The sequence below is a fragment of the Mandrillus leucophaeus genome, unplaced genomic scaffold (genome assembly GCF_000951045.1).
Source record: "Mandrillus leucophaeus isolate KB7577 unplaced genomic scaffold, Mleu.le_1.0 Scaffold145, whole genome shotgun sequence".
In the NCBI taxonomy this organism is placed as follows: Eukaryota; Metazoa; Chordata; class Mammalia; order Primates; family Cercopithecidae; genus Mandrillus; species Mandrillus leucophaeus.
The window spans coordinates 5,336,945-5,363,463 of record NW_012101421.1 but is presented as its reverse complement, the minus strand read 5'-3'; the positions used below and the strand labels follow the sequence as shown (position 1 = coordinate 5,363,463).

The following is a 26,519-nucleotide window of genomic DNA, read 5'->3' as shown; positions in this document are numbered from 1 at the left end:
CTGATTGGTGTATTTACAAACCCTGAGCTAGACACAGAGTGCTGATTGGTGCGTTTACAATCCTTAAGCTAGACACAGAGCGCTAGACGGAAAAGTTCTCAAAGTCCCCACTAGGTTAGCTAGACACAGAGTTAGCTAGATGCAGAGTACCAATTGATGTATTTACGAACCTTGAGCTAGATACAAAGACTGATTGTTGTATTTACAAACCTTGAGCTAGACACAGAGTGCTGATTGGTGTATTTATGATTCTCTAGCTAGACATAAAAGTTCTCCAAATTCACATCCGACTCAGGAACCCAGCTGGCTTCACCTGGTGGATCCTGCACTGGGGCTGCAGGCGGTGCTGCCTGCCAGTCCCCAGCCGCACCTGCACTCCTCAGCCCTTGGACTGTTGCTGGGACTGGACGCCATGGAACAGGGGGCAGCGCCTGTTGAGGAGGCTCGGGCTGTGCGGGAGCGCACCACAGGGTGGGAGCTCAGACATGGCAGGCTGCAGGTCCCGAGCCCTGACCCACGGGGAAGCAGCTAAGGCCCTGCGAGAATTTGAGTGCAGCACTGGCGGTGCAGCACTGCTGGGGGACCCGTCGCAACCTCCGCAGGTGCTGGCCCGGGTGCTAAGCCCCTCACTGCCCTGGGCTGGCGGCGCCAGCCGGCCAGGCGGTGCCCACCGAGCCTGCGACCGTGGGAACTCGCACTGGCCTGCCAGCGCCAGCGTACAGCCCCAGTTCCTGCCAGCGCCTCTCCCTCCACACCTCCCTACAAGCAGAGGGCGGTAGCTCCGGCCTCAGCCAGCCCAAAGAGGGGCTCCCACAGTGCTGTGGCAGGCTGAAGGGCTCCTCAAGTGCTGCCAGAGTGGACGCTGAGGCCTAGGAGGCGCTGAGAGTGAGGGCTGCTAGCACGTTGTCACCTCTCATCGTTGGTAAAATGAGAATAATTTACCTTGTAGGGTTGTTTTGAAGATTAAATGAGATACATAATAAACTTTTAGAACACTGCTCAGGTCATAAAAATTGTAGTCAGTATTATTTCTTTCAATTTATTTGTAAAAAAGCAAAAGTTTTAGTCTCAATTTCATTCTAGAAGTGTAATGTGAATAAATGGGTATGGTGTGTATTCCAGAACTGTTCCACTTGACAGTGTATTTTATAGTGGTCTAATGGTCCAGGATGAAGTTTATTCGTCTCAGAATTTTTATAATTCATTTGTTGCATATACTGAAACCAAGGTTTTAAAAATTATTTTGTTTACGAAAGCTTCTCAGCAATTTGAATTTCCTTTGGCCTTTTAGAATGGAAAAGATGTTCCTTTGCTTGGACCTAGATATTCTTTTGTTCTCCTTAACCAAGCATTGAAACAGGAGAAGCCATGGATAAATGCACCTACACAACGAAGTCGGTTGGTGGAGTACCAGGCCAGCCCTATGCTGAAGCCTTTTTCAGCATGTAGGCTCAGAGTAATCATTTAATATATATTTTATATGTTTCTCTTTTATAACTTAATTCTTTGTTGGTAACGCCGCCTCTTCCCCCCAGATTCTTCTTGGTCTTTCCCAAAGATATAGTTATTGTTTACTGTGTTTGTGTGTAACTTAATACTATGTCTTTGATATTTTTCCATATCAGTACATCAATCTCTTTTATTTTTGAACAGCTGCAGAATATTGTGTGGATTGTATGAATGTGCCATGGTTTATTCAGTTCTTTCTTGATGCTGTCATGAATATCCTTAATGATTTCTTTGTGCATTTATGAGAAATATATCCATAGGATAAATTCTTACAAGTAAAATTTGTAAGGTCAAGAAGCTATGTGCAATTACGTTTTCTGAATTCTGATAGATATTACCAAGTTGTTTTTCTGAGAGGTTGTACTAATTTATGATTTAACCACCAGTGTCTGAAGGTATCTAAATTTGGTCATCTCACCCATACTTTTGTCAGTTTTAGTTCGTGTCAGACTTTAGTAGGTTGAAAATGGTAGTTGGTTTTAATTATTTAACATTTCTGTTTTTGTACTTCCTGTGCACATGTCTTGACTGTTTTTCTGTAAGTTATTGCTTTGTGAGAACTGTAGAGTGAAGGAAGGAAAATGAAAATAGTTGAACTCAATACGTTAAAAAAGTACAAATAAGAGTGCTAAGGAAGTTTGTCTTTCATAATCTGAATTAAAAATTGTTGCGGTTTCTGACAGCAGTGTAATTTTACATGTGTTCCTGTCTCCTGTGCTGGCTGAGGTTAATGATCAGAAACTAAGTTACTGGGACAAGTAATTAAAGCCACAGGTCTAGGCCAAAATGTATTCAGTAAACGTTGATCAAATTAGGAGCTAGCTGTTGGGTTTGATTTTGGTAGATTTGACAGTCATTGTTCTCAGTGGAACTTAGTTTAGTTGGGAAGCACTACATGAAATAAAAATAATTATAGTTAGGGTAGATGTGCCATAGAAATAGTGTGGAGTGCTGTGAAAGCATCTCAGGTCTGCCTAACCTGTGTGGTGTTGTTGGTCAGGGAAAACTGGAGGAACCCATTTAACTGAGGTCTAAAGTATGGTAGAAGTTGGGGAAGTTGGAGGATAGTGTTGGATGTGAAGAGTAGTGTAGATGGTGGAGACCTCTTTGTTTAAGGCCTTTGGTGCATATTAAGAATTTTAAAATGTTGTCTGGAGAACAGTAGAAAATCTTCAAAGGCTTGTAAGCAAGAATTGACAGGATCAGTCCCTACTGTGTAATTTGAAATGTGAACCTGAACTCTTCCAAGGAATAGGCTGCCAAATCATACCTCTTGGCAGTAGTACAGGAGTACATCACCTCTACCCACTTTTCACCCACCTTTGCTGTGGAGAAGCAGCCAGCTGTGTCTGACTGAACTCTTTGTCCTGTCTGGGACAGATAGAATCCATTGAAGAATCATCTATTGATTATATGCTTTCTGTGACAAAGATGTTGACTGACTTAAAGCAGTTTTTGGCTTACAACCACCTATCCATCCATAGGAACGTGTCTTCCCCACAATGCCACAGGCAGAAGGAAAAGTCTTGAAGTTGTTTTGGAAACAGGTTCAGAGAAACACTCTCAGGATACAAGTCTACACAGCACAGACCTTTCTTTTTTTGCTTCAGAAAATGCTGATTTCCACAAACGTGTGTTTTTAATTTGTTTGTTGCACTACATTTTTAAAATGAATGCTTAGGTATAAAATTATCTCAGGGTTAAGGAACTGAATTAGATCCATCTCCATGCTTTTCTGAACTAAAAGAAACAGGGTTTACTTGGGAGACAGTCTAGTAAGTTGGAGATAGCCCTGCTGTGGGGAGAGTGATTACTGTAGTAGGACTTAAAAAAGCATGAGGATACCAAGGAATTCAGAGAAAAGGGTGGAAGATGGAAGATAAGTTTAGGGCCTTTTAAAAGCCGTACATAATAGGAAATGCTACATAATTAACTCCTTGGTTTCAGGAGAGGTACGTGGGGATTATTAATGAAAAAATTTATTATTTAAAAAAATTTTTATAAATGGAGCTGGTATAGGCGATAATTGAGAAAACCTGAAGATTATCCAGAAAGTTAGGAACAAGTTATTTTTGATTAATTTTTCTAGTATTTTTGAGACTATGCAGAAAACCTTTCTTCAATTCGCATTTGAATTTCACTCAACTTCAAGATACTTAATGTAGTGTTCTGCATTAAACCCTTATGTGGAATTCTTTTTTTTCACCTGAAATTGAGCAGTGTTTCTGGTTCATTCTGAAAGACAGTTACTGTAAAGAACTATTTAACTCTAAAAGGTGTAGTAAATATTTTCTTGTTAATTGCTTCCTTTTAGAATGGAGGTACAACAAAAGAGAAATTACAATTGGAGATTTTGTCAAACAGGAATTTACTGTAAGTTAATAAAAACACTTTTCTTCTGTGTAAGTACCACTTCCCTAAAAAGCTTAGACATTTTTAGGGGTGATTAGATGTGGGAAAGGAGGTACTACATAGAAAAATGAAAGGCAAAATTCCTGTTATCACAACTCTAGTTTTGAATTCTTCTTTCCTTGCCTATTGCAGTATTCTGAGTGTTCAGTGTTACCTACTTCTAGTTTTCCTGATGTACCTCAGGGTCTCCTGTTCGCCCCTGCTCCCAAATTAAAACTTCAATACTTCTCTTTTTGTTTACAAAATGAAGCTGAAACACTTGTTAGCTTGGTATTTAGTTTAAGTCTTCCTTTCTTTCCAGCTTTACACTTCATTATTCCCTCATATATAATGTACAGTGCATTCATTAGGTCATGAGCGGAGCTTCTTTCTGCCAAGGATATTCTTTTCCCTAATGCTTCATCACACATTTACACATAAGGCTTAAGTAGGCTTTTATCAACTTGACTGTTGAGTCGTCTTTTATTCCTAGTAGCTAATGCAGTGTCTGTGAATAGTAGATACCAAGTAATTATTTGTTGATTGTATGAGTGGCATGAGACCTTAATCATTTATAATTATCCTTTAGTTAAATGCATTTATAGTTCCACCCAACTCAAACTTAGAGAAGATAATTAAATTATACTTAAAATTTGAGGATTTAATATGTATATACTATATAAGCAGGATATATAGAACCTTTTCTAGTCTATAGTCGTTCATTTTACCAGGGAAATAAATGAGGATGTCCAGTAATTGTTAATAAATCTTTAATAGTTTTTTTTCAAAATGACTTTTCTCCTGATTTCCTTGTACGAGACCTGCAGTAATGCTCATTCCTCCCATTGATATGTATGTGTGTGTATATGTACATGTACATATTTTTTGTGTGTATGTGTATATGTGCATGTGTGCATGCGTGTGTGTGTGTGTTTCCTTATTCAATTTCCTGCTGCTGCTTTCCATATAGAAGGTTTCCCTTGGAACGATGGTTCTTATGTTTATAGATAACAGGATTTTGGCTGTTTATTGTATTTATCAGCATTGCCATCTACTGTAGTTTTAAATTCAATCTTCATAAACCATGGATGATTAATTAGATTATGATATCGTGCAGCATATAAAAATGAATATACATAAGGTATCTGCAATGTAAGAAAATAGGTAACACCACTTCTACCACTTTCTACCATTATGAACAACTAAAACTATGAACTGATTATGAATTAGTGGAACTAGAGATGATGTTTTAATCCTTTCACTAAGTCTGCTTCATATTGTTTAATAGTGCATACTGTGATTTCTTTTTGAAGCTTGGTAATTGATCTTTTAGTTGAATTGTTTGTGGTATGTTTTATAACTGTCTCCTGGTTATGTGATGAACTGAACTTTTATTACCATGCCCCTTCTGGGGGATGTGCTCAACTTTTTAGGTGATTGTATTAGTCTCCTCACACATTGCTATATACAACTATGTGAGACTGGGTAATTGATGAAGAAAAGAAATTTAATTGACTCACAGTTCTGCATCACTGGGGAGGCCTCAGGAAACTTACAGTCATGGCACCCACTCTGCCTGTTACTCAGTTCCAAAGTAACTTCTACATTTTCAGGTATCTTTACAGCAGTACCCCACTACCTGGTACCAGTTTACTGTTTTAGTCTGTTCTCATGCTGCTATGAAGAAATACCTGAGACAGGCCCCTCCCCTGACATGTGGAGATTACAATTTGACATGAGATTTGGGTGGGGATACAGCCAAACCATATCATTCCACCCCTGGCCCCTCCCAAGTCTCATGTCCTTCTCACATTTCAAAACCAATCATGCTTTCCCACCAGTCCCCCAAAGTCTTAACTCATTCCAGGATTAAGTCAAAAGTCCAAGTCTAAAGTCTCACCTGAGATAAGGCAAGTCCCTTCCACATATGAGCCTGTAAAATAAAAAACAAATTAGTTACTTCCAAGATACAATGGGGGTATCATAGGTATTGGGTAAATGCTCCTGTTCCAAAAGGGAGAAATTGTCCAAAACAAGGGGTGTATAGGCCCCGCGCAAGTCCGAAACCCAGCAGGGCAGCCATTAAACCTTAAAGCTCCAAAACCCCTGTCTCACATCCAGGGCACGGTGATGCAAGGGGTGGGCGCCCACTGCCTTGGGCAGCTCCTGCATGGGCTGATGTTGACTGCCTGTGGCTTTTCCAGGCACGAATGCAAGCTGTCGGTGGATCTACTATTCTGGGATCTGGAGGACAGTAGCCCTCTTCTTGAACTCTGCTAGGCAGTGCCCTCTGGGGACCCCATGTGCGAACTCTAATCCCATATTTCCCCTACGCACTGCCCTAGTAGAGGTTCTCCATGAGGGCTCCACTGCTGCAACAGACTTGCCTGGACATCCAGGTGTTTCCATATATCCTCTGAAATCTAGGTGCATCTATATGTTTCCATATATCCTCTGAAATCTAGGTGGAGGTTCCCAAACCTCAGTTATTGCCTTTTGTGCATCCAAAGGCCCAACACCACCTTGGAACTCACCAAGGCTTGGGGCTTGCACCCTTTGAAATAATGGCCCAAGCTGTACCCTGGCCCCTTTTAGCTACGGCTAGAGCTTGCGCAGCTGGGATGCAGGACACCAAATCCTGAGATTGCCCAAAGCAACAAGTCCCTGGGCCTGGCTCAGAAAGCCATTTTTTCCTCCTTGGCCTGTGGGCCTATGATTGGAGAGGCTGCCATGAAGGTCTCTGACATGCCCTGGAGACATTTTCCCCATCGTCTTGGGGATAAACATTTGGCCCCTTGTTGCTTGCAAATTTCTGCAGCCCGCCTGAATTTCTCTTCAGAAAATGGATTTTCTTTTCCATTGCATCCTCAGGCTGCCAATTTTCCCAACTTGTATGTTCCACTTGCCTTTTAAACATAAGTTCCAATTCCAAACCATGTTTGTGAATGCCTAAAACTGAATGCTTTTAAGAGCATCCAAATCACTTGAATGCTTTGCTGCCTAGAAATTTCTTCCACCAGATACCCTAAATCATCTATTTCAACTTCAAAGTTCCACAGATCTCTAGGACAGGGGCAAAATGTCACCAGTCTTGTTGCTAAAGCGTAGTTAGAGTCACCTTTATTTCAGTTTCCAACAGGTTCTTCATCTCCATCTGAGACCACTTCAGCCTGGACTTCATTGTCTACTTCACTATCAGCATTATGGTCAAAGCCATTCAGCAAGTCTGTAGGAAGTCCCAAACTTTCCCACATCTTCCTGTTGTCTTCAGAGCCCTCCAGACTGTTCCAACCTCTGTTACCCAGTTCCAAAGTGACTTCCACATTTTCAGGTATCTTTACAGCAGTACCCCACTACCTGGTACCAGTTTACTGTATTAGTCTGTTCTCATGCTGCTATGAAGAAATACCTGAGACTGGGTAATTTATAGAGGAAATAGATTTAATTGACTCACAGTTCTTCAGGGCTGGGGAGGCCTCAGGAAACTTACAATCATGGCAGAAGAGGAAGCAAACACGTCCTTCTTCACATGGCGGCGGCAGGAAGTACAGAGTGAAGTGGGGGAAAACCCTTTATAAAACCATCAGATCTCATGAGAACTCACTAACATGAGAAAAACATGGAGGTAGCTGCCCCCATTATTCAATTATCTCCTACCTGGTTCCTCCTATGACACATGGGATTATGGGAACCATAATTCAGGATGAGATTTGGATGGGGACACAGCCAAACCATATCACAAGTATATATTATTTATGATTGTTTCTGTGTTGCTGTGATATATTCATGGGGAGAAAAAATAAAGGAAAAAAAAGAACTAACATTTTAGTGATGTGACCTATCATCTGCCAATTTGTATGAAACTTGCAAACTCCTGATTGAACAGGAAAGGTTAATTTTAGTCTGTACTCAGAGTGGTACCTGGTACACGGAAAACATTAAAATAATAAATGCTATTTAAATTGAATGGAAGGTTTGGAAAACAGGTGTTTTTGGAAGGAACCCCATGAGCAATGGAAATATAGGAATTAACTAGGTCAGACCTGTCATTTAGTCTTATATTCTTTGTTGACACCAGTGGCATTTCTTTGAGGAATTATGAAATGGTTTGTTTTCCCTTTCTGTTAGCTTTCTGTTTTTCTTTCAATAACAATTTATGGCTCTGTTATTTTTAAAAATATCAAAATTCATTTGAAATTTTTTTTTGTAATTTTCTTACATTGCTTGTTGTGATTACCACCATTAATTATTTGTTGTATGTATAGGGACACATAATTTTAAATGGAAGTAAATTTCATTCCCTGAAAATTTAGGGAAGGGCATAAGTTGTGATGATTGCTGGGTATTTTTCATATTTTTGCTTGGTTCTACAAGGATAAAAGCAAAAATAGTATCTTGGTATTTGGACCCTATGCTCAATCATCTAATACAGAATTTGTCCTTTGGAAAACAATGGTAAATATATTTTTAAATCTTGTAAATTTTTATTTTAGTGTATATTGTAAAAGTAATTCTGGATTCTTTGAGAAATTAACCCATGAATTTAAAAAACATTCTAGGGCCAGGCACAGTGGCTCACACCAGTAATCCCAGCACTTTGGGAGGCCTAAATAGGAGGGTCACTTGAGCCCAGGAGTTCAAGACCAGCCTGGGCAACAAAGTAAGACCTTATCTCTACAAAAAGTTAAAAAAAATTAGCCAGGCATGGTGGCATGCCCCTGTGGTTCCAGCTACTTGGTAAGCTGAGGCAGGAGGATTGCTTGAGCCCAGGAGGTCGAGGCTGCAGTGAGCCTTTAGTCTGGGAGACAGCGAGACCTTGTCTCAAAAAAAAAAAAAAAACACTGAAGTTTTTTTGTTTTTGTGGTAATAAATATTATTTACCATCTTCATTTTTTCAGTGTACAGTCCAGTAGTAGTAAGTACATTGTTGTGTAGCCAGTTTCCAGAACTGTTCATTTTGCAAAGCTGAAACTCTGTACCCATTAATAATTTCCCATTCTCCTCCCATTCCCACAGCCTTTGGCAACTACCCTTCTACTCTCTTTTTCTATGAATTTGACTACCTCCAATAAGTAGAACAGACAGTCGTTTGTCTTTTTTCGTGACTCGATTATTTCACCTGACATGGTATCCTCAAGATTCATCTATGTTGTAACATGTATTAATAGCTGTCTCTTATACACATCTAGATGTGTATAAGAGACAGGTACCCTCAAGATTCATCTATGTTGTAACAGGTGTCAACATTTCCTTCTTTTATAAGACTGAATAATACTTTATTGAATATATAATTCACGTTTTGTTTGTTCATTGATCAGTGCTCTTACCTATTGGCTATTGTGAATAATGCTGCTAATGTTGTAAAATATTTTTGAGTTGCTACTTTTTGTTTTGCATTGTTTTATCTTTTTCTTCTTTTGAGTTGCTACTTTTGAGTCTCAAAAGGTTAACATGCCCTTTTAATTATGACAGGAAGCATGGTCTAGTTGTTAAGAGGGATTTGCTTGGCTGTTGGACTTTTTGGATTCCAATCCTGGCTGATCTCTTCCTCATTATTTCCCTGGGGGCAAATAACGTTTTTGACTTTGTTCAACTGCCAAATAGAGACATATTGTTAGGATTAAGTGAGATAATATATGTAAAGTGCTTGGAATAGTGTGTAGCACATAGTAAAAGAGCAGTGAAAGGATTCCGTTTGTTCAGGTACCCATTCAAAAGTATTGCAGGCAACCTCCCAATTAGATAATACAAATTTGAGTTTCTAAACTCATTTGACACTGGGAAGGCAAAAACCTGGATTGAATAATACCAACCTATTTTGTGGGTGAGATTGAGAGGGCAGGGATGGGTAAAAAAGAGACAGGACTGAATGTTAGGAAAGGGTCCTGATACCTTAACCAGTTACACACTGTGGTTTATCTAACCAGACAAGGAGCCTGAAAACCAGAAGTTGGTCTCTGTTATTGCCATCTCTTCTTATCTTTATTCCATGCCAGCAACTTTCAAAAGCAGGAAAAGTGGTAGACAGCAGTTTAAACAGACAAACCAGGTTATACAGTGGCATGGCACAGGTTTTGTAAAGTTTGATCAGTTGTGACAGTATGTGAGAAGGTTGGGCTTCTAGTTGTACCTCAAGAATGATGTGAACTCAGAGGTGACTTTTTAATATGTCGAATGCTTAAATTTGTAAATTGAATTCTTAACGTCTAGAAGACCACATGTAGCCTGATCAAAATTTTTGTCTTAAATCCAATAAGATCGCCCACATCAATAGGATACTGCATAATTGGTCCTGACCATAAGTTTCCTACAGCGTTGTACTATGGATGCCACAAGGTATAATGCTTCTGAATATGATTGTACTACGTTGAGTGATTCAAGTTTAATTCTAGTAAAATGTAATAATAGTATAAAAGATTATGTTCAACACTGTTTTCCTTATGTATAGTCTTGTTTGAGTCATATTCAGTACTACTATGCTATTTAACATTGTAACCAGTAAAAATGTACTCTGGCCCACAACTGTTGAAATCTCGTCTACTTCCTTAGAGAAATGATGACACCCACAGAGCATAGTGAGTAGGGGAATATTTTTGTCACAATGAATTCAGTTTAAAATTTATGGCCATGTATTCTAAAGACAGAAATATCTAAACTTTTCCCATTTATTCTCCCTAGCAGTTAATCTGTTACCTTGGCAAATATTTGTTGCGTAAACAAAAAATGTATAATTGATTGAAGGGATGTCTCTTTCAACCTGTTTTACATTTCATGCTCTTCTGTTGTTTTACAGTAGCTTAACAATGATTTTGAATTAACATGTCTATTAAAACAATCCTAAATTCAATGTAGGATTTCGGGTGCCATCTTAATAACATGACCAATCACCATCTTATTTTAAATGACTGTATTTCATAATTTGTAATGGTTTTACTAAAATTTAGTAACAGGATAGATAAAATTTAGGTGACAGGAGTCACCGAGATGCATTTTTACGTAGACATTAGTCGTTCTGGTGAGTTTAGCAGCAGTGACTCTGGTTAGTTGGTAGTAAAATGAGAAACTAGGGTTGAAAAGATACATAAGGTTAGTAGGGTTATTTTAGTTCTCAAAATGCTTAATTCAGTTATTGAGAAAGTTTGTCCAAGTAAAGATGTTTTAAGTAGATTTTTAACTTTTTCTTATTTTTCAGCCAAACCAAACAGGAAGCTTACTTTTCTCTACCTAGCCAATGATGTCATACAGAACAGCAAGAGGAAGGGACCAGAGTTTACAAAAGATTTTGCACCAGTTATAGTGGAGGCTTTTAAGCATGTTTCAAGGTATGATCATTGTTTTGGGTATTAGGTAATCTGTTTTAAACGTACCATATATCCTTTCACTAAAATTTGCCTTAAGCTATTAAAATAAAAAATAGGGAATATAGTTCTTTGATGCTTTTATTTGAAAAGACTTCCTTCTACATGGCATTTATAAATGTATTACATGCCTTCTGTGAAGGAAAAATATTTTTTGAACTGTTGCTAAGGTGGGCCTTTGCAGTACTTGAATTACAGCTTTCCTTTAAGAGACCAGAACCAACTCCTATATTGGAATGAACTTCATTAAAAATGAGTGAAGGTATACAATTAAAAATTTGTGTGTTTATATAGCTGTCAGTCTTGTAACGAATATTTCCATATGCACTTAGTACTGTTTCTATTTTTTGTTGTTGTTGTTTTTTTTGGGACAGAGTCTCACTCTGTCACCCAGGCTGGAGTACAGTGGTGCAATTTCGGCTCACTGTAACCTCTGCTGCCCGGATTCAAGCGATTCTCTTACCTCAGCCTCCTGAGTAGCTGGAATTACAGGTGACCTGCCACTGCGCCCAGCTAATTTTTGTGTTTTTAGTAGAGACAAGGTTTCACCATCTTGGCCAGGCTGGTCTTGAACTCCTGACCTCATGATCCACCTGCCTCAGCCTCCCAAAGTGTTGGGATTACAGGCGTGAACCACCATGCCCAGCCTGTTTCTATTATTTACTTGCCCTCTGGGTAATTTTGTACATTGCATGTATTTGGTTATTCTCCACACTTTAATGATTTATAGTTTTATGCTCCAGTCCAGAGTTTTTGTTCCAAACCTGTGTGCCCAATTGCCTTTTGACATTTTTAGTCGTATGCGTCTTCAGATATCTCAGACTCGCTGTGTCTGATACAGAACTCATTATGTCCTTGCTTCCCGCCATACTTGCCCCTCCCGTAGGTTTTATACTCTGGAATGGCAACTCGATTTATCCAGATGCCTGTGCAAGAAATTGTGTTATCTTTAAACTCTTCTTTCTCCTTCACTCCCCATATCTCATATAGTACACCTTGACTCAGTTCTTTGGATTTCTTTCCCTTTTAGTTACCATAATGTCTTTTTGGTATAATTGCAATAGTCTTTAGTATTGTTTAATTTCTTTAGAAAACTAAACAGAGTTGCAGAACTAGTCATAATACTTCCTTGCTTTTGAGTGGTTCTCATTTGTTTTAGAGATGAAGTCTAAAGTCCTGAGCAAGACTTAAGATGTTCCTTTGTGGCACTCCTATGTCCCCAGACTCCTGTCTCACATTTTTTCCACACAATCTGTAGTCTACAGTTTAAGCTAAATTAACCTTAATTTTTAGTTCTTTCTGCCTTAAGGCTTATATATATGTTGCCCCTCCCTAGAATTCAATAAAATATTTATTGGCTGCCTACTATATGCAAAAACACTGAGGAGTAGTGACCAAGCCAAAGTTTGGTCTACTGGAGCCTACATTTCAGTGGATGACAAAGGTAATAAAGTAGAGAGATGAGTGAATGCATAATGTCAGATGACAAATGCTAGCAAGAGATACAAAGCAGGGAAGGAACTAGATGGTATGAGGGTGCTCAGTTATGTGATGAGATAAAGAACAACAATTTGGGGAAGGTGGCATTTGAACAAAGACCAAAGGAAGGGATGAAATGAGCCATTTGACTAGGCAGAAAGGATTCTATGCAGAGAGAATATGTGGCCAAAAAAAATGAGATAGCTGTGTGCTGGACATGTTTGAGGACCTTAGCAAGGAAATTTATATGGTATTAGGGAGTATGTACTGAGGGATTGCCAGAAAGCAGAGCATGTGGGCCTTGTGGCCCAGAGTAAGGATTTTGGTTTTATTTTTGATATGATTGGTAGCTCTTGGAGGATCGAGAGCTGTATAACCTGATTTATATTAGGATGCTTTGTACAGAATAGAGTAAAAGAGTAGAGGCTGGGAGATCGTGAGAAGACTACAGAATTCTAAGCAAGAAATAATAGTGTTTCAGTCTACAGTGATAGCAGTGAAGGAGGTAGGAAACAGTTGGGAGTAGTCTGTTTTTCGTTTCCCCATATGTCTAGTCTTAAGATCTCAAATTCAGTATCATTTCCTTAAATACTCTTCCGAGTATCTCTTAAACTGGGCCAGGTCTGTCTTAAGCACTTTGTTCTCTTTTGTGATACTTATAAAGTAACAGCTGCCGTAAGCTGCGTTTGTATCTCCATGTCAAAGATAGTAACTGGATCAATAAATATTTGTTGAGTAAATTAAAAAATTATCCATTAGAAATCTTCCTTAGCCCTATGTCTAGCCCCCATTAGGATAGGAAAATCCCTAGTAGCCAGTACTAAAACTTTTACAGTTTAAACTTTTTTTGGTTGTTTAATAATATGTTTATAAAATGTTTACTAGAAGCAAGCAGTATGTCTTGATCACTTCACTTTTGAACTGCTGGCCACATAGTGATGCTAAGTAGATATTTGGACAGTTTTTTTCCAGGGAATGAATGTCTGATTATCTTTAAAGTTACCATTACCTTTTTAATAGCACTATGTATTTTTACTGTTAACATTTTTCTTTTTTTTATTGTTTTTTTTTTAGTGAAACTGATGAAAGTTGTAAGAAGCACCTTGGAAGAGTGTTATCTATTTGGGAAGAAAGGTCTGTTTATGAAAATGACGTGTTGGAACAACTTAAACAAGCTCTGTGTAAGTGTAGAATCCTGATCTCTTATCTTGATCTCTTCATTAAAATGTATTCTTCATTAAAACTTAAATGTTCTTTCATTTCAGATGGCGATAAGAAGCCTAGGAAGCGAACTTATGAACAGATAAAGGTGGATGAAAATGAAAACTGTTCCTCTCTGGGATCTCCAAGTGAACCACCACAGGTAGAAGTTTTACCCTGTTAAAAGAGTTACAGACTTCTACTTCATGTTGCCACCAAGCTTTATTAATTTTGTTTCACTTTTGTAAATTGATTTCTATTATACTTTTGGGTATAAGAAAGAAGCCACATGAATATCTCTTATTTCCTGATTAACAAATTAATGTAGTATGTAGTATGTTGTATATTGTATATATTGTATATTTTGCATAGAAATCATATTTTGCATAGAAAGAGGATTTTTAATTGCCAAGCATGGTTAGATATGGTGAGATTTCAGCTATTTAAACAGATTCTTTTAAAAATAAAACATGCCTATTTTGTTATATGATTTTTTTTTTTTTTTTTTTTTGAGATGGAGTTTCACTCTGTACCCCAGGCTAGAGTGCAGTGGCACTATCTTGGCTCACTGCAACCTTTGCCTGCCGGGTTCAAGTGATTCTCCTGCCTCAGCCTTCCAAATAGCTGGGATTACAGGCATGGGCCACCAAGCCCAGCTGATTTTTGTATTTTTAATAGAGTTAAGGTTTCACCATGTTGGCCAGGCTGGTCTTGAACTCCTGGCCTCAAGTGATCCTCCTGCCTTGGCCTCCCAAAGTTCTGGGATTATAGGCATGAGTCACTGTGCCCGGCCCATATATGATTTATGTACACTAAAATTTTCATTCTTGGACCTAAACACTGCCCCTTTAAGTATTTTTGTTTTTAAATGTAAAAAAGTAGTGTTAGAGTGGCTGAGTGCAGTGAGACAAAACCTGGCTCCTGCTGAGCCCTGGTCCAGAAGCAGACATGGGGTTGCCAGAAATTTGTATCCTCTAGGGTCACAGGAACTCACAAGGACAACAGGAACTCACAGTGCTCCGTGGGAGTGAGAGGACTGGACCCAAATTCACTGAATAAAATCAGAGGCTTGGAGGAGCTCTTTCCCCCATAAAGGGAGCTTGAAAAAAAATACAATCAATTACTACCTGTAACTGTGGATTTATATTAGTCTGAGTACTGGAGAAGCAGAAGGAATGAGACCAAGGCCAGGACCTGAGTCAGCCTACCTGTTTGTTCAGTGATAGGAATGCTGAAGCCCGCTGGCCACTATGGACAAGAGCTTGAATAGAAAAGTGATAAAAACATAACATTTGGAACAACCAAACGCTAAGAGTTATGTCTCTTCCTATTTGGTAATAACTCATGACAGAAAATCATTTTTGGCTAAGAGCCTCATGATTCCATGAACAGTGTTTTGCCTGAGTTCTAGATAAAGGATCTGGCCTCTTCCACTCTCCCTGATGAAAGAGTAACCACAGTTGCATATCTTAGGAATGTTTCTAAGTAATCATTTGCCTTTTCTCTAATACTTGTATAAAATGCTATTGCTCTTTGTTTTATAATGACCGTTTTTTAGATTAGTTGTGCTGCTTAATTATCAATGATTCAGCTTTGTGGTTTTCATTTTTTGTATGTGTTATTCTTTATAAGAATGGCTAAAATCTCTTTGTAGGATCCGGTTAAACTCATTTCATTCTCCTCTAGTAGAAAGTACTAGGCTTAGTGTTGTTTCATACAACTTTGCTTTCTTACCGGATCCTTGATCAGGCATTGGGAACTTAGAATGTACTTATGTAGGATTGTGAAGGCGTGATGAGATCAGGTTGTAATTAAAGCATCAATGCATTGCCAAGACAGTAAAGCCAGATTTCTTCTTAGAACTCCAGGCAATTAGAATTTTCTAAGAATGATTTAAAAAATAGTAGTTAGTTGGGGCAACATGAGAAACAAGCTTTCTGGTAATTGTTGTTACTCTTAAGCACACTTGAATTGTAGAGGGGATATATCTTACAATGAAATTATTTTTTAAAATACTGAAATTTTAAACACTTCTAATGAGTGGGCACACGTAGGATAGTATATTTCTTATTAGTTTCATTGATTCCTACCACGTTTGATCATTTGTCATGTGCTACCATTTTTTTCAAGGGAATAGTTTAAAAATCTTTATATATACACAGAATTACTAATATCATATATTTTTTAAAGCGTATGTATAATTTCCTAGTGTTTCTGAATCTAGTCTTAGAAATTAAAAGAAGAAAGAAAGATGAAAAAGATGGGCTGGAGAGTGGAGACTAGTAAAATAAAATTCAATTGTTTTTCTTTGGAATAACTTTATAGACATTATAAATTGTGAAATCACCAGCAAAGAGTTGCTCTTCCCTCCTAATTATAGCTTGTATGAAAACAGTGGAAGTAAAATATTTTAATGATAAAATAATTTCAGTACTGGTTAAGCAATATGTAAATACTAGTCATCAGATTATGGAATTTTGAAATATTTTAATGATCTTATTAACAAGCCATTGGGTAGTTGAAGATATCGTATTTGAACATATTCCGGAACTACATTTCTCTTGGGCTTTAATTACAGCACTTAGAAATGAAATCTGGGAGACTCTTCTGTGTTGTAGTAGATGATTTGTAACCCTCTTTCCCTAATATCCAATTTAATACTAAAAAAAATCTCGTGTACAATGATAATGTAATGAATATATCATACATAAAACTTGTATTCTCTAGGTTGAAGTTAAAGTCTACCTTCTCTTTTACCACTGATGTATTTGCCATATAAATCAGTTGCTTACCTCATTTTAGTACTCAGATAATTATTTTTACACTCTGTCTCTACCACTGGAGTAAGCTGTCTTCAAGGTCTAGGGCCTTGTCTTGTTTATATTTTCAACACCTAACATAGTATAGCTTCCTTTTTTCTTAATATATAAAAGAAATTGATTGTCTTCAAAAGCAGTTTATATTAGAAGCTTTGTGCTAGTAAATAGCCCATAGGGATGAAAAAATATGAAATTGAAGTCTTTTGCACTTGTTTAAACTTAATTTGTTTTGGTTCTGAAGTTGTGTACTTTTTAGACTCTAGATCTCGTTAGAGCATTACAAGATCTAGAAAATGCAGCCTCAGGTGATGCAGCAGTTCATCAGAGGATAGCTTCTTTACCTGTTGAAGTCCAAGAAGTATCTCTATTAGATAAAATAACAGGTAAGAAAAGAAAATGTGATCCAGAACATTTTTGGGAGTTGGATGAGAGAACAGCATATGTCATTGTTTTTGTTGTATAATATTTTATTATCCTGTGCTTCTCTTAGATAAAGAATCTGGAGAAAGGCTTTCCAAAATGGTAGAGGATGCGTGTATGTTGTTGGCAGATTACAATGGCAGATTGGCGGCAGAAATAGATGATAGGAAGCAACTCACTCGAATGTTAGCAGATTTTCTTCGTTGTCAAAAGGAAGCCCTTGCAGAGAAAGAGCATAAATTGGAAGTGCGTAACCTTTTTCTTCTTTAGTGCTTATTTATTTAATTTACTTTTTGTTAGGAATTTTTAAATATTTTAATCTATATGCACATTTTGCATTTTTTAACATAGACCTTTTTAGGCAGTAGCCTAGGTAAGCTTCTCCTTGTATTAATGGTTTTTCTTCTACTTGAACGAAATTAACCTTGCAAGTAAACTTAGAAATTTGGAATTAGCAAAATTGGTTGCATTTAAAAATTATTCTTGTGAAATTCCATGCAACTGTAATTTGTCTTATCAATTTAACCCTTGTCTATCACAGAAATAATAGGAAAATAGCAGGTGGCAGTAACTTGTAGGATTTATTTAGTTTCTGTTTTGAGAAGATGTAGTCTTTTAGGTACACCATTAAGTCTTTAAATTACTCACTTAATTCCACCCACCGATTCTAATGCTTACGTGTTCCCAGCCCCACTCCCGGCTCACACCCTTAGGTAGAAATTCATTGCTCCTGTAAATTAAGTAATAGTACTGCTGATGAGAAATCTGGGAGTGCAGGAGATAATAAAAAAAAAAACCATGCTCATATTTCCTTTAATTAGAGTAGCAATTGTTAGGGATACATGAGCCAGATTTGGTTTTATGTAAAAAAAATCTTTCAGTTGATGAGTTCTTGTTTAACTTGTATTGCTGTGGCAATTTCTTATTGTAATAATATGTAGGAGAATTTCTTATTTGAATCCCTTTATTTACAGAAAGCTCACTGTAAATCTGTAGGAATGTCATGGTACTACCCCATTAAGTTATTTTTATTCGTGTTTAGTTATTGATTCAGCAGTCTCTAATTGTGCCAAAAATGGTGCTTAGATTAGATTGCCATTGCTACCAATGAGAGCTGCTACTTAATTATTCCCACCTCAAATTCCTGGCTCTCAATTTACTCCTTTTCAATTTACTCCTTCTCTGCTCATGTAAATACCCTCAGATGATAATTGTTGGCGGGCACTATGCTCTACCTTTGAAGATGTTGCCCACTTCTACATGGAAAGGAAAAGATGGTTTTCTTAAAAAGATGAATTTGATAATTGACTTGCCAGTATTTCACCTTGTGATGAAACCTCAATCTTAAACATAGTGTTACTTGTTTTATTGTCCACAGAATTAAGGGTAAGTAATGTCATACAATTTTTGTCTTTAGTGTTTCAGTACGGTTTCTTTAACTTCTATTGAGCTTCTGTTGCAGATATTGGACATGGGCGTATCTTCTAACGATGTCATCACCATTAGTGTATTCTTCCTGCTAAAAATAAATATCAAACCCCAAAGCCTGTATTGTCTCATGTTTTTGAAAATTGAAGAGAAGACTGTAACTTTATTCTTCTTTATACTTTCTCACTTATGATGATGGTCTTTTGTCACTGTTTACAAAAATAGAACTTATATTTGAAGTGTAACTGTAGAAAATAGATCAGATGCCACTCCGCATAATCCCCTCTTTTCCCAGTGCCTTCCAGCCACATTTCATAGATGGTAGTCTTAGATTATGAGGCTGATGATAATAACAGTCATAGATAATGAGGCTGATGATAATAATAATGTTAACATTCATGTGTCAGGTACTATTCTCGGCCCTTCACATAATCTACTCATTTAATCTTATACAGCAGGATGTATTATCCACATTTGATAGATACAGAACTGAGGCGCAGGGAGGTTAACTTGCCTAAGGTCACAAAGAGCTAGTGAGTTGTTTGGAACCCAGAGAATCTGCCTCCAGAGCCAGTGCACTTCATCAAAAAGACACATTTGCTTCCTGTTTTTACTTAAATCTAAGATTACAGCAAATGCTAAAGCCCTATTTTTCCAACTTTTTCTGCTCCCTCTCCTCAGAGGTAATTATTGTCTTGAAATAAAGCTTTCTAGGAACTTTTATTGTTGTTATTCTGCATAACTGGATTTTATATTATAAAGAAGAAATCACCTCAATTATGTTCAGCTGTTTTTTTAACAAGTAAAGAAATACTCTTTACAAGTAGAGAAATAAACTTGAAAGTTATTCCACAGAACTCTTTGTAAATTATCACTTAGAACTGTTATTCCTTTGTAGAAGATGTGGAAATGATTTGAGATACTTAGACTTTTTTGTACCAAGTAGGTGGCATCACTTTGAAGTTGAGACTAAGAGGCGAAGATTTATATTTTCTGAATCAGCTGTGATACCATCAAATAATTTTCATCTACTGTAACTTTGAGTATTAACTGTGATTGACCAGATACTGATGTATCATTAGTTGCTGCTTTTTTGAAAATGGAACATAAATTTAAAGTATCAATTCAGGAATTGGCCATTTCATATTTCTTAAGGAAGCCATTATTAAAGCATGTGTAATGAATGAAAACATGAAGTGGTTTAAAATTTGTGTTTTAAGAAATCCTTAATCATTATTTTTAAAACTTCTGACTATAGTTGGTTACAAGCAGAAGCAGATAACTATTGGGCTGGGTGTGGTGGTTCACGCCTGTAATCTCATCACTTTGGGAAGCTGAGCTGGGCGAATCACTTGAGGTCAGGAGTTGAAGACCAACATGGCCAACATGAGGTGGAGGTTGCAGTGAGCTGAGATCACATCACTGCCTTCCAGACTGGGCGACAGAGCGAGACTCCGTCACACACACACATGCACACATACAGCAGATAACTGTTAAAATAGATTAGTAATAAATTTAGTTTACATTTATTTATTTTAGGGATTGCTATAGGAATCAGTTACCATTCCGAAGTTGAAAGTATTGTATAAACTGTTGTTCGGTTAGCTTATTGTCTTGGAAGGCATACATGAATAGGATAATTAAAATGACATTTTGATTTTGACATTGTTTCCTAGTACATACAAAAGTTATGTTTACACTTTACTGTTGTCTAAGTTTGCATTAGCATTACACGTAAAAATGTGTATATCTTAGTTAAAAATACTTCATTGCTAAAAATTAATCATCTGAGCCTTCTGGTAGTCATCCTCTTTGCTAGTGGAGGGTCTTGCCTCGATATTGATGGCTGTTGACTGATAAGGGTGGTGATTGCTGAAGGATGGGGTGGCTGTGGCAATTTATTAACACAGTGATAAAGTTTGCTGTATCAATTGACTTTTTTCTTGGAAGATTTCTCTGTAGGATGCAGTAAATTTGATAGCATTTTGCCTACAGTGGAACTTCTTTCAAAATTAGAATCAATTTTCTTAAGCCCTGCTACTACTGCTTTATCTAGTAAATCCTTTGTTGTCATTTCACCTCCACTGGGAGTAGATTCCGTCTCAGGAAACCACTTTTTTTTGCTCATCCATAAGGAGCAACTCCTCATCAACAAGTTTCACAAGATTGGAGCAATTCAGTCACATCTTCAGGCTCCACTTCTATTTCTCATTCTCTTACTGTTTGCAGCAGATCCCAGTTATTTCCACCACTGAAGTCTTGAACCCCACAAAGTCAGTCATGAGAATTGGAATAAACTTCTTCCAAACTCCTGTTAATGTTGGTATTTTATCTCCTCCCATGAATCATGAATGTTCTTAATGCCATCTAGAATTGTGAATCATTTTCTGAAAGTTTTCAGTTTACTTTGCCCATATTCATCACAGAAATCACTATGGCAGCTATATGGCCTTATGAAATGTATTTCTTAAATAGTGAGACTTGAATGTCGAAATTACTCTTTGATCTATAAGTGGCAGAACACATGTGTTAGCAGGCATGAACACTAGTCACATTGTGCATCTTCATCAGAGCTCTTGGGTGACCAGGTACGTTGTCAATGAATAGTAATTTATTACTGTTGTTATTTTGGAGACAGGCTCTTGTTCTGTCGCCCAGGCTGGAGTGGTCATGCAATCACAGCTCACTGTAACCTTGAACTCATGAGTACAAGTTATCTTCCTGCTTCAGTCTCCCAAGTAGCTAGGACTGCAGGTGTGTGCCACCATGCCTGGCTAATTTGTAAATGTTTTGTAAAGAAGAGTTCCCGCTATGTTGCCCAGGCTAGTCTTGAACTCTTGGGTCAAGCAGTCCTCCCACCTTGGCCTCCCAAAGTGCTGTGACTACAGGTGGGAATCACTACATCTGGCCAATAGTAATATTTTACAGGTCTCAACAGTGGGCTTAAAGTATTCAGTAAACTATACTGTAAATAGATGTATTGTCATCCATACTTGTTTCATTTATAAAGCACAGGCAGAGTAAATTTAGCATAATTAATTCTTAAGGACCTTAGAATTTTCAGAATGGTAAATGAACATTGGCCTCTGCTTAAAAGTCATCAGCTACTTTAGCTCCTAATGGGGGTCAGCTTGTTTGTTGAAGCTTGAAGCCAGGCATTTATTTCTCTCTAGCTGTGAAAGTCCCAGATGGCATCTTCTTCCCGTACCAGGCTCTTTTTCTACATGGAAAATCTGTTGTTGAGTTTAGCCACCGTCATCAAGGACCTTAGCTAGAGCCTCTAGGTAACTTGATATAGTTTTTATATCCACTTGCTGCTTCACTTTGTACTTTGAAGTTATGGAGACGGCTTCTTTCCATAAACCCCATAAACCCTTTGCTAATTTCAAGCTTGGCTTCTGTAGTTTCTTTACCTCTCTCAGGCTTCACAGAATTGAGAGTTTGGGCCTTGCTCTGGATTAGGCTTTGATTTAAGGGAATGTGACTGGTTTGATCTTCTATCCAGACTACTAAAACTTTCTACATATCACCAGTAAGGCTGTTTTCGCTTTCTTATTTGTGTGTACACTAGAGTAGTCCCCCACCTTTTTTTGAGATACTGTGTCACTCTTCTCCAGGCTTGAGTGCAGTGGCTTGATCACGGCTCACTGCAACTTCAACCTCCTGAGCTCTAGCAATCCTACTTCGATCTCCTGAGTAGCTGGAAATAGAGGCATGTGACACCATGCCTGGCTAATTTTTAATTTTTTTGTAGAGACAGGGTCTCACTATGTTGCCCAGGCTGGTCTTGACCTTCTGAACTCAAAACAGTCCTCCTGCCGTGGCCTCCCAAAGTGTTAAGATTACAGGCATGAGCCACCACACCTGGCCTGGAGTGGCGATTTTAATTTCCTTCGAGAACTTTGCCTTTGTATTTACAATTTGGCTAATTGCTGCAAGTGGCCTAACTTTTGGCCTGTTTTGGCTTTTGACATGCCTTCCTCACTAAGCTTAATTACTTCTAGCTTTTGGTTTAAAGTGAGATACCTGTAGGATTCTTAATTGACCCAATTCCAATATTGTGTCTCAGCAAATAGGGAGGGAGAGAGACAGGGACAGCCAGTCACTGGAGCAGTGAGAACACAGACAATGTGTGTGGATTAAGTTTGCTGTCTTAAATCACTCGTCACAGATTACCATAATGCATAAGAATAGTGAAGCAGTTTGAAATAGCACAAGAAATACCAAAATTTGACAGACACTTAAGTGAGCACATGCTTTTGGGAAAATGGTACCTGTAGACTTGTTTGGTGCCGGGTTGCCACAAACTCAGCTTATAAGAAAACATAATATCTTGAAAGTGCATTAAAATGAAGCATGATAAAACAAGGTATGCCTGTATTTGATTTAAATTGAGAATTTGGTAAGATGCAGCTCTGTGGATGTTTCAAAGAAGCATGTGACTAGTTTCTTGATTTATATTTTTGAGGTCTAAATATTGTCTAAAATATTTTATGTTTAACTCAGTTTTTTCAGGAATCGAGTCTTTTAGTTGTTAATGATACAAGTAATCTCTTTCTATCATAGGGAAAAAGTTTCTTAAGCAAAAGACTTAGCCCTGTTTATGGGCTCTGTATTTTCTGTCCTTTTGTTTTCATGTAATACATTATATGCATCTTACATGTCATTGTTTTTCTTTGAATATATGGATGTATCATAATTTATTTAACTGCTCTGTTGTTACTTTTTTTTTTTTAATAGACAAGATCTCACTTTGTCATCCACACTGGAGTACAGTGGCAAGATCAGCTCACTGTAACCTCACACTCCTCCTGCCTCAGCCTCCCAGGTAGCTAGGACTACAAGTGTACATCACCACGCCTGACCAATTTTTTATTTTATTTTTTGCAGAGAGAAGGTTTTGCTATGTTGCTCAGACTGCCTATTTTTATTGCTTTTATATTCTTAACAGAATTTCAGGGAACATCTCTTTACTTAACTTTTCACCCGTATATATTGATACTGTTAATTCTTCTGATAAATTTCTAAAGATGAAATCGCTGATTCATGTTAAAGACTTGATCCTTGTTACCAGTCTTATTGCCGTCTTTGATGACTTCTGAATATTATCTATATGTCTTCTGTCCAAGGCCATTCATTTTCTCCAGAGGGAAACACCTCAGATTTACTGGTTAGATAACATAGGACATCTGTTTTAGAACAGTGCTTTACCTCTTAGCACTGTGATTTGGGTCCCTAAATGCACACACTGTTTTGCTGAGTTTCTCTCTACCATCTTTTAGTTCTGTGGGATTAGGGTTTTACCAGATTTGTGTAAAGAGTTTTAGTTGATCCTTATTGTCAACCTTAAGACTCATCGTTACATATTAAGGAGGCTGGTACTTCAAAGTCTGGAACGTATCCACAATTCCTTGGGATGAATTGCATTACTTTTGGTCATTATTTCCTGTTGCAGTTGTCCTCATCTTCCAACAGGTTCGTTCTTCCTTTCCCTTTCCCTTCTTTCAGATGGAGTCTCACTCTGTCACCTAGGCTGGAGTGTAGTAGCATGATCTCAGCTCACTGCAACCTCTGCCTCCTGGGTTCAAGAGATTCTCCTGCCTCAGCCTCCTGAATAGCTGGGATTATGGGTGCGTGCCATCACGGCTGTCTAAGTTTTGTGTTTTTAGCAGAGACAGGGTTTCGCCGTGTTGGCCAGGCTTGTCTCAAAACTCCTGACCTCAGTTATCCGCCCACCTCAGCCTCCCAGAGTGCTGAGATTACAGGCGTGAGCCACCACACCCGGCCTTCCAGCAGGTTCTTGGCGTCTGTGTGCTGTGGTCCACTTTCCTCTGTCCTTATGGATTTCTGCCTGTGTAAATTGCTTTATTATTTTAGTGACTTATTGGGAGGGAGCAGATAAACATGGGTTTGCTCTATCTTATAAATGGAAGACTTTTTATGTCTTAATTAAGTAGAACTGTAACATATGTGTTTCATAACTGCTGCCAAACGACCCCTGTCTAAGTGGTTGTCATGTATTACCTAGCTTAAAAGATGATCTTCCTGCTCCCTCTCACAACTTCCTACATCATTGCAACCATATGGATCTTTTAAGAAATAAGATCCCATCACACCCCTCTTTAAAAACTCATCAATGGTCCCCCGATACACTTTTGGATCTTATTTTGAACTCATAACAGACACCATTTAACCTCATCTTGTATCATCTCCTTGGCGTGCATTTTGTTTTTCAGGCATATCAGACATGTTCTAAAATCGGAGTTTTTGCTTTGCTGATTGTTAAGAGAGAGAGACTGGAATGCCCTTGCCTCCTGCTCTTTCCTTAGCTGGCTCCTTTTCCACTCAGGTTTATATTCCTATGTCAGGTCTTCAGAGAGTCCTACATCTTTTTCTTTTGGTCCCACCTACCCATTCCTCTGGCGCCCTCTTCCCAACTGTATTACATTGTCATTTTGGTTTTTGTTTTTCTTCCATATTATTTATTTCTAATACTTTATATACTTAGTTTTCATGTGCACTTGCCACTAGGATGTTAGTTTCATGAGATGAAGAACCTTGTTTTGTTTTTCATGTTTATTGCCATACCCTCAATGCTTAGAGTAGTTTCTGTCGCCTGGTAGGCACTCAGGTGTTTGTGTTAAGTAAATGAATGCCATTAGAAATGTAACCTGCAAGATGTATATATTTTAAATTGATAACTTATTTGCAACTAAATCAGGAAAGAATGATACTTTAATAAATAAAAATGATTGAAAGACCCTTGAGGATTTTGAATAAAATTTATATCCAACATAATTGGTTAAATCATTTTAGTAGAGTCCAATACTTAAAAAGTCTTAAGTGGGCTGTGTGTTCAAGGCATGCAGTTTGTAGAGCTGCAGCTGAGCATTTTGAACAAAGGAGTAAATGATCATTTTGAAATTGTAGAATTATTTTACCAGCTTGTGTTTTTTTCCCTTTTGTAGGAGAATAACACTAACAATATGTGAGAATAACATGAATAAAAAATGAACGGTAGTAATCCATAGCATTGTATAAGTACTGAATTTGTAAAGAGTAAAAGTGTCAGAGTAAAAGTGCCATCTAGTGGAAGAACTGGAGCTACAGATGAAACCAGAGTCCTTAAGCCAGTGTTCGTTCTTTTACATCAAAGTCTGTAACAGAGAGGAATTTACAGTCTATTGCCCTTTGTGCCTGTTCACTCATTCATGGAATGGAAATGTAATACTAATACTAATAACTGTCAAGAGAGGCGTTCGTGGAACTCTGATGGTTAAAATGATGCATATGGGCAGTTACATTTTCTTGAGACAAAGGAAGTCCTTAATAAACTGGTAACAAAGACTACATTTTGTTGTTACTGTATCAGTTCTTAGAAGTTAGATGAGACTGAAAAGTAGTTTGGAGCCACATTGTGGAGGGCACTTGAATGTCAGGCCCAGTAGAGGTTGATAACAGGCCAAAGGGAAGAAAGGAGTGGTGGTGTTGGCAGTGTCTGAAAATGGTTAAAGTTGCTGAGTGGATTGGATTGGAGAGAGATTCGCAGTAGGGAGACCAGATGCAACTTAATTACAAAAATTTATGTTCTGAGCAGTAAAAGCCTGAACTACAGTGGGTGGTAGCAGTGAAGTGTGTGTGTGTGTTTTGAGACAAGGTCTCACTCTGTTACCTAGGTTGGAGCACAGTGGCACAATCATGATTCACTGCACCCTTGACCTCACAGGCCTCAGGGGATCAGCCTCCTGAGTAGCTGGGACTACAGGCGAATGCCACAACGCCCGACTAATTTATGTGCTTTTTGTAGAGACAGTGTTTCACCATGTTGCCCAGGCTGGTCTCGTACTGCTGGGCTCAGGTGATCCACCTGCCTTCGCCTCCCAAAGTGCTGGGATTACAGGCGTGAGCCACCACA

The 26,519-nt window shown here is 38.0% G+C and overlaps 1 protein-coding gene across 3 annotated transcripts in view; it reads left to right on the top strand.

Annotated features, from left to right (window-relative positions):
• RPRD1A (regulation of nuclear pre-mRNA domain containing 1A) overlaps positions 1-26,519 on the top strand; it is an 81,631-nt gene that overhangs the window by 28,582 nt on the left and 26,530 nt on the right. For 2 of the 3 annotated variants that reach the window (XM_011974438.1, XM_011974436.1), the window contains exons 2-7: positions 3,824-3,882; positions 11,093-11,222; positions 13,812-13,918; positions 14,003-14,100; positions 17,013-17,139; positions 17,247-17,422. In XM_011974438.1, the coding sequence (XP_011829828.1) occupies positions 3,825-3,882; positions 11,093-11,222; positions 13,812-13,918; positions 14,003-14,100; positions 17,013-17,139; positions 17,247-17,422 (696 nt within the window). In that variant the 5' untranslated portion in view covers position 3,824. The remainder of the gene's footprint in view (positions 1-3,823; positions 3,883-11,092; positions 11,223-13,811; positions 13,919-14,002; positions 14,101-17,012; positions 17,140-17,246; positions 17,423-26,519) is intronic. The other variant, XM_011974435.1, reaches the window with a different exon arrangement.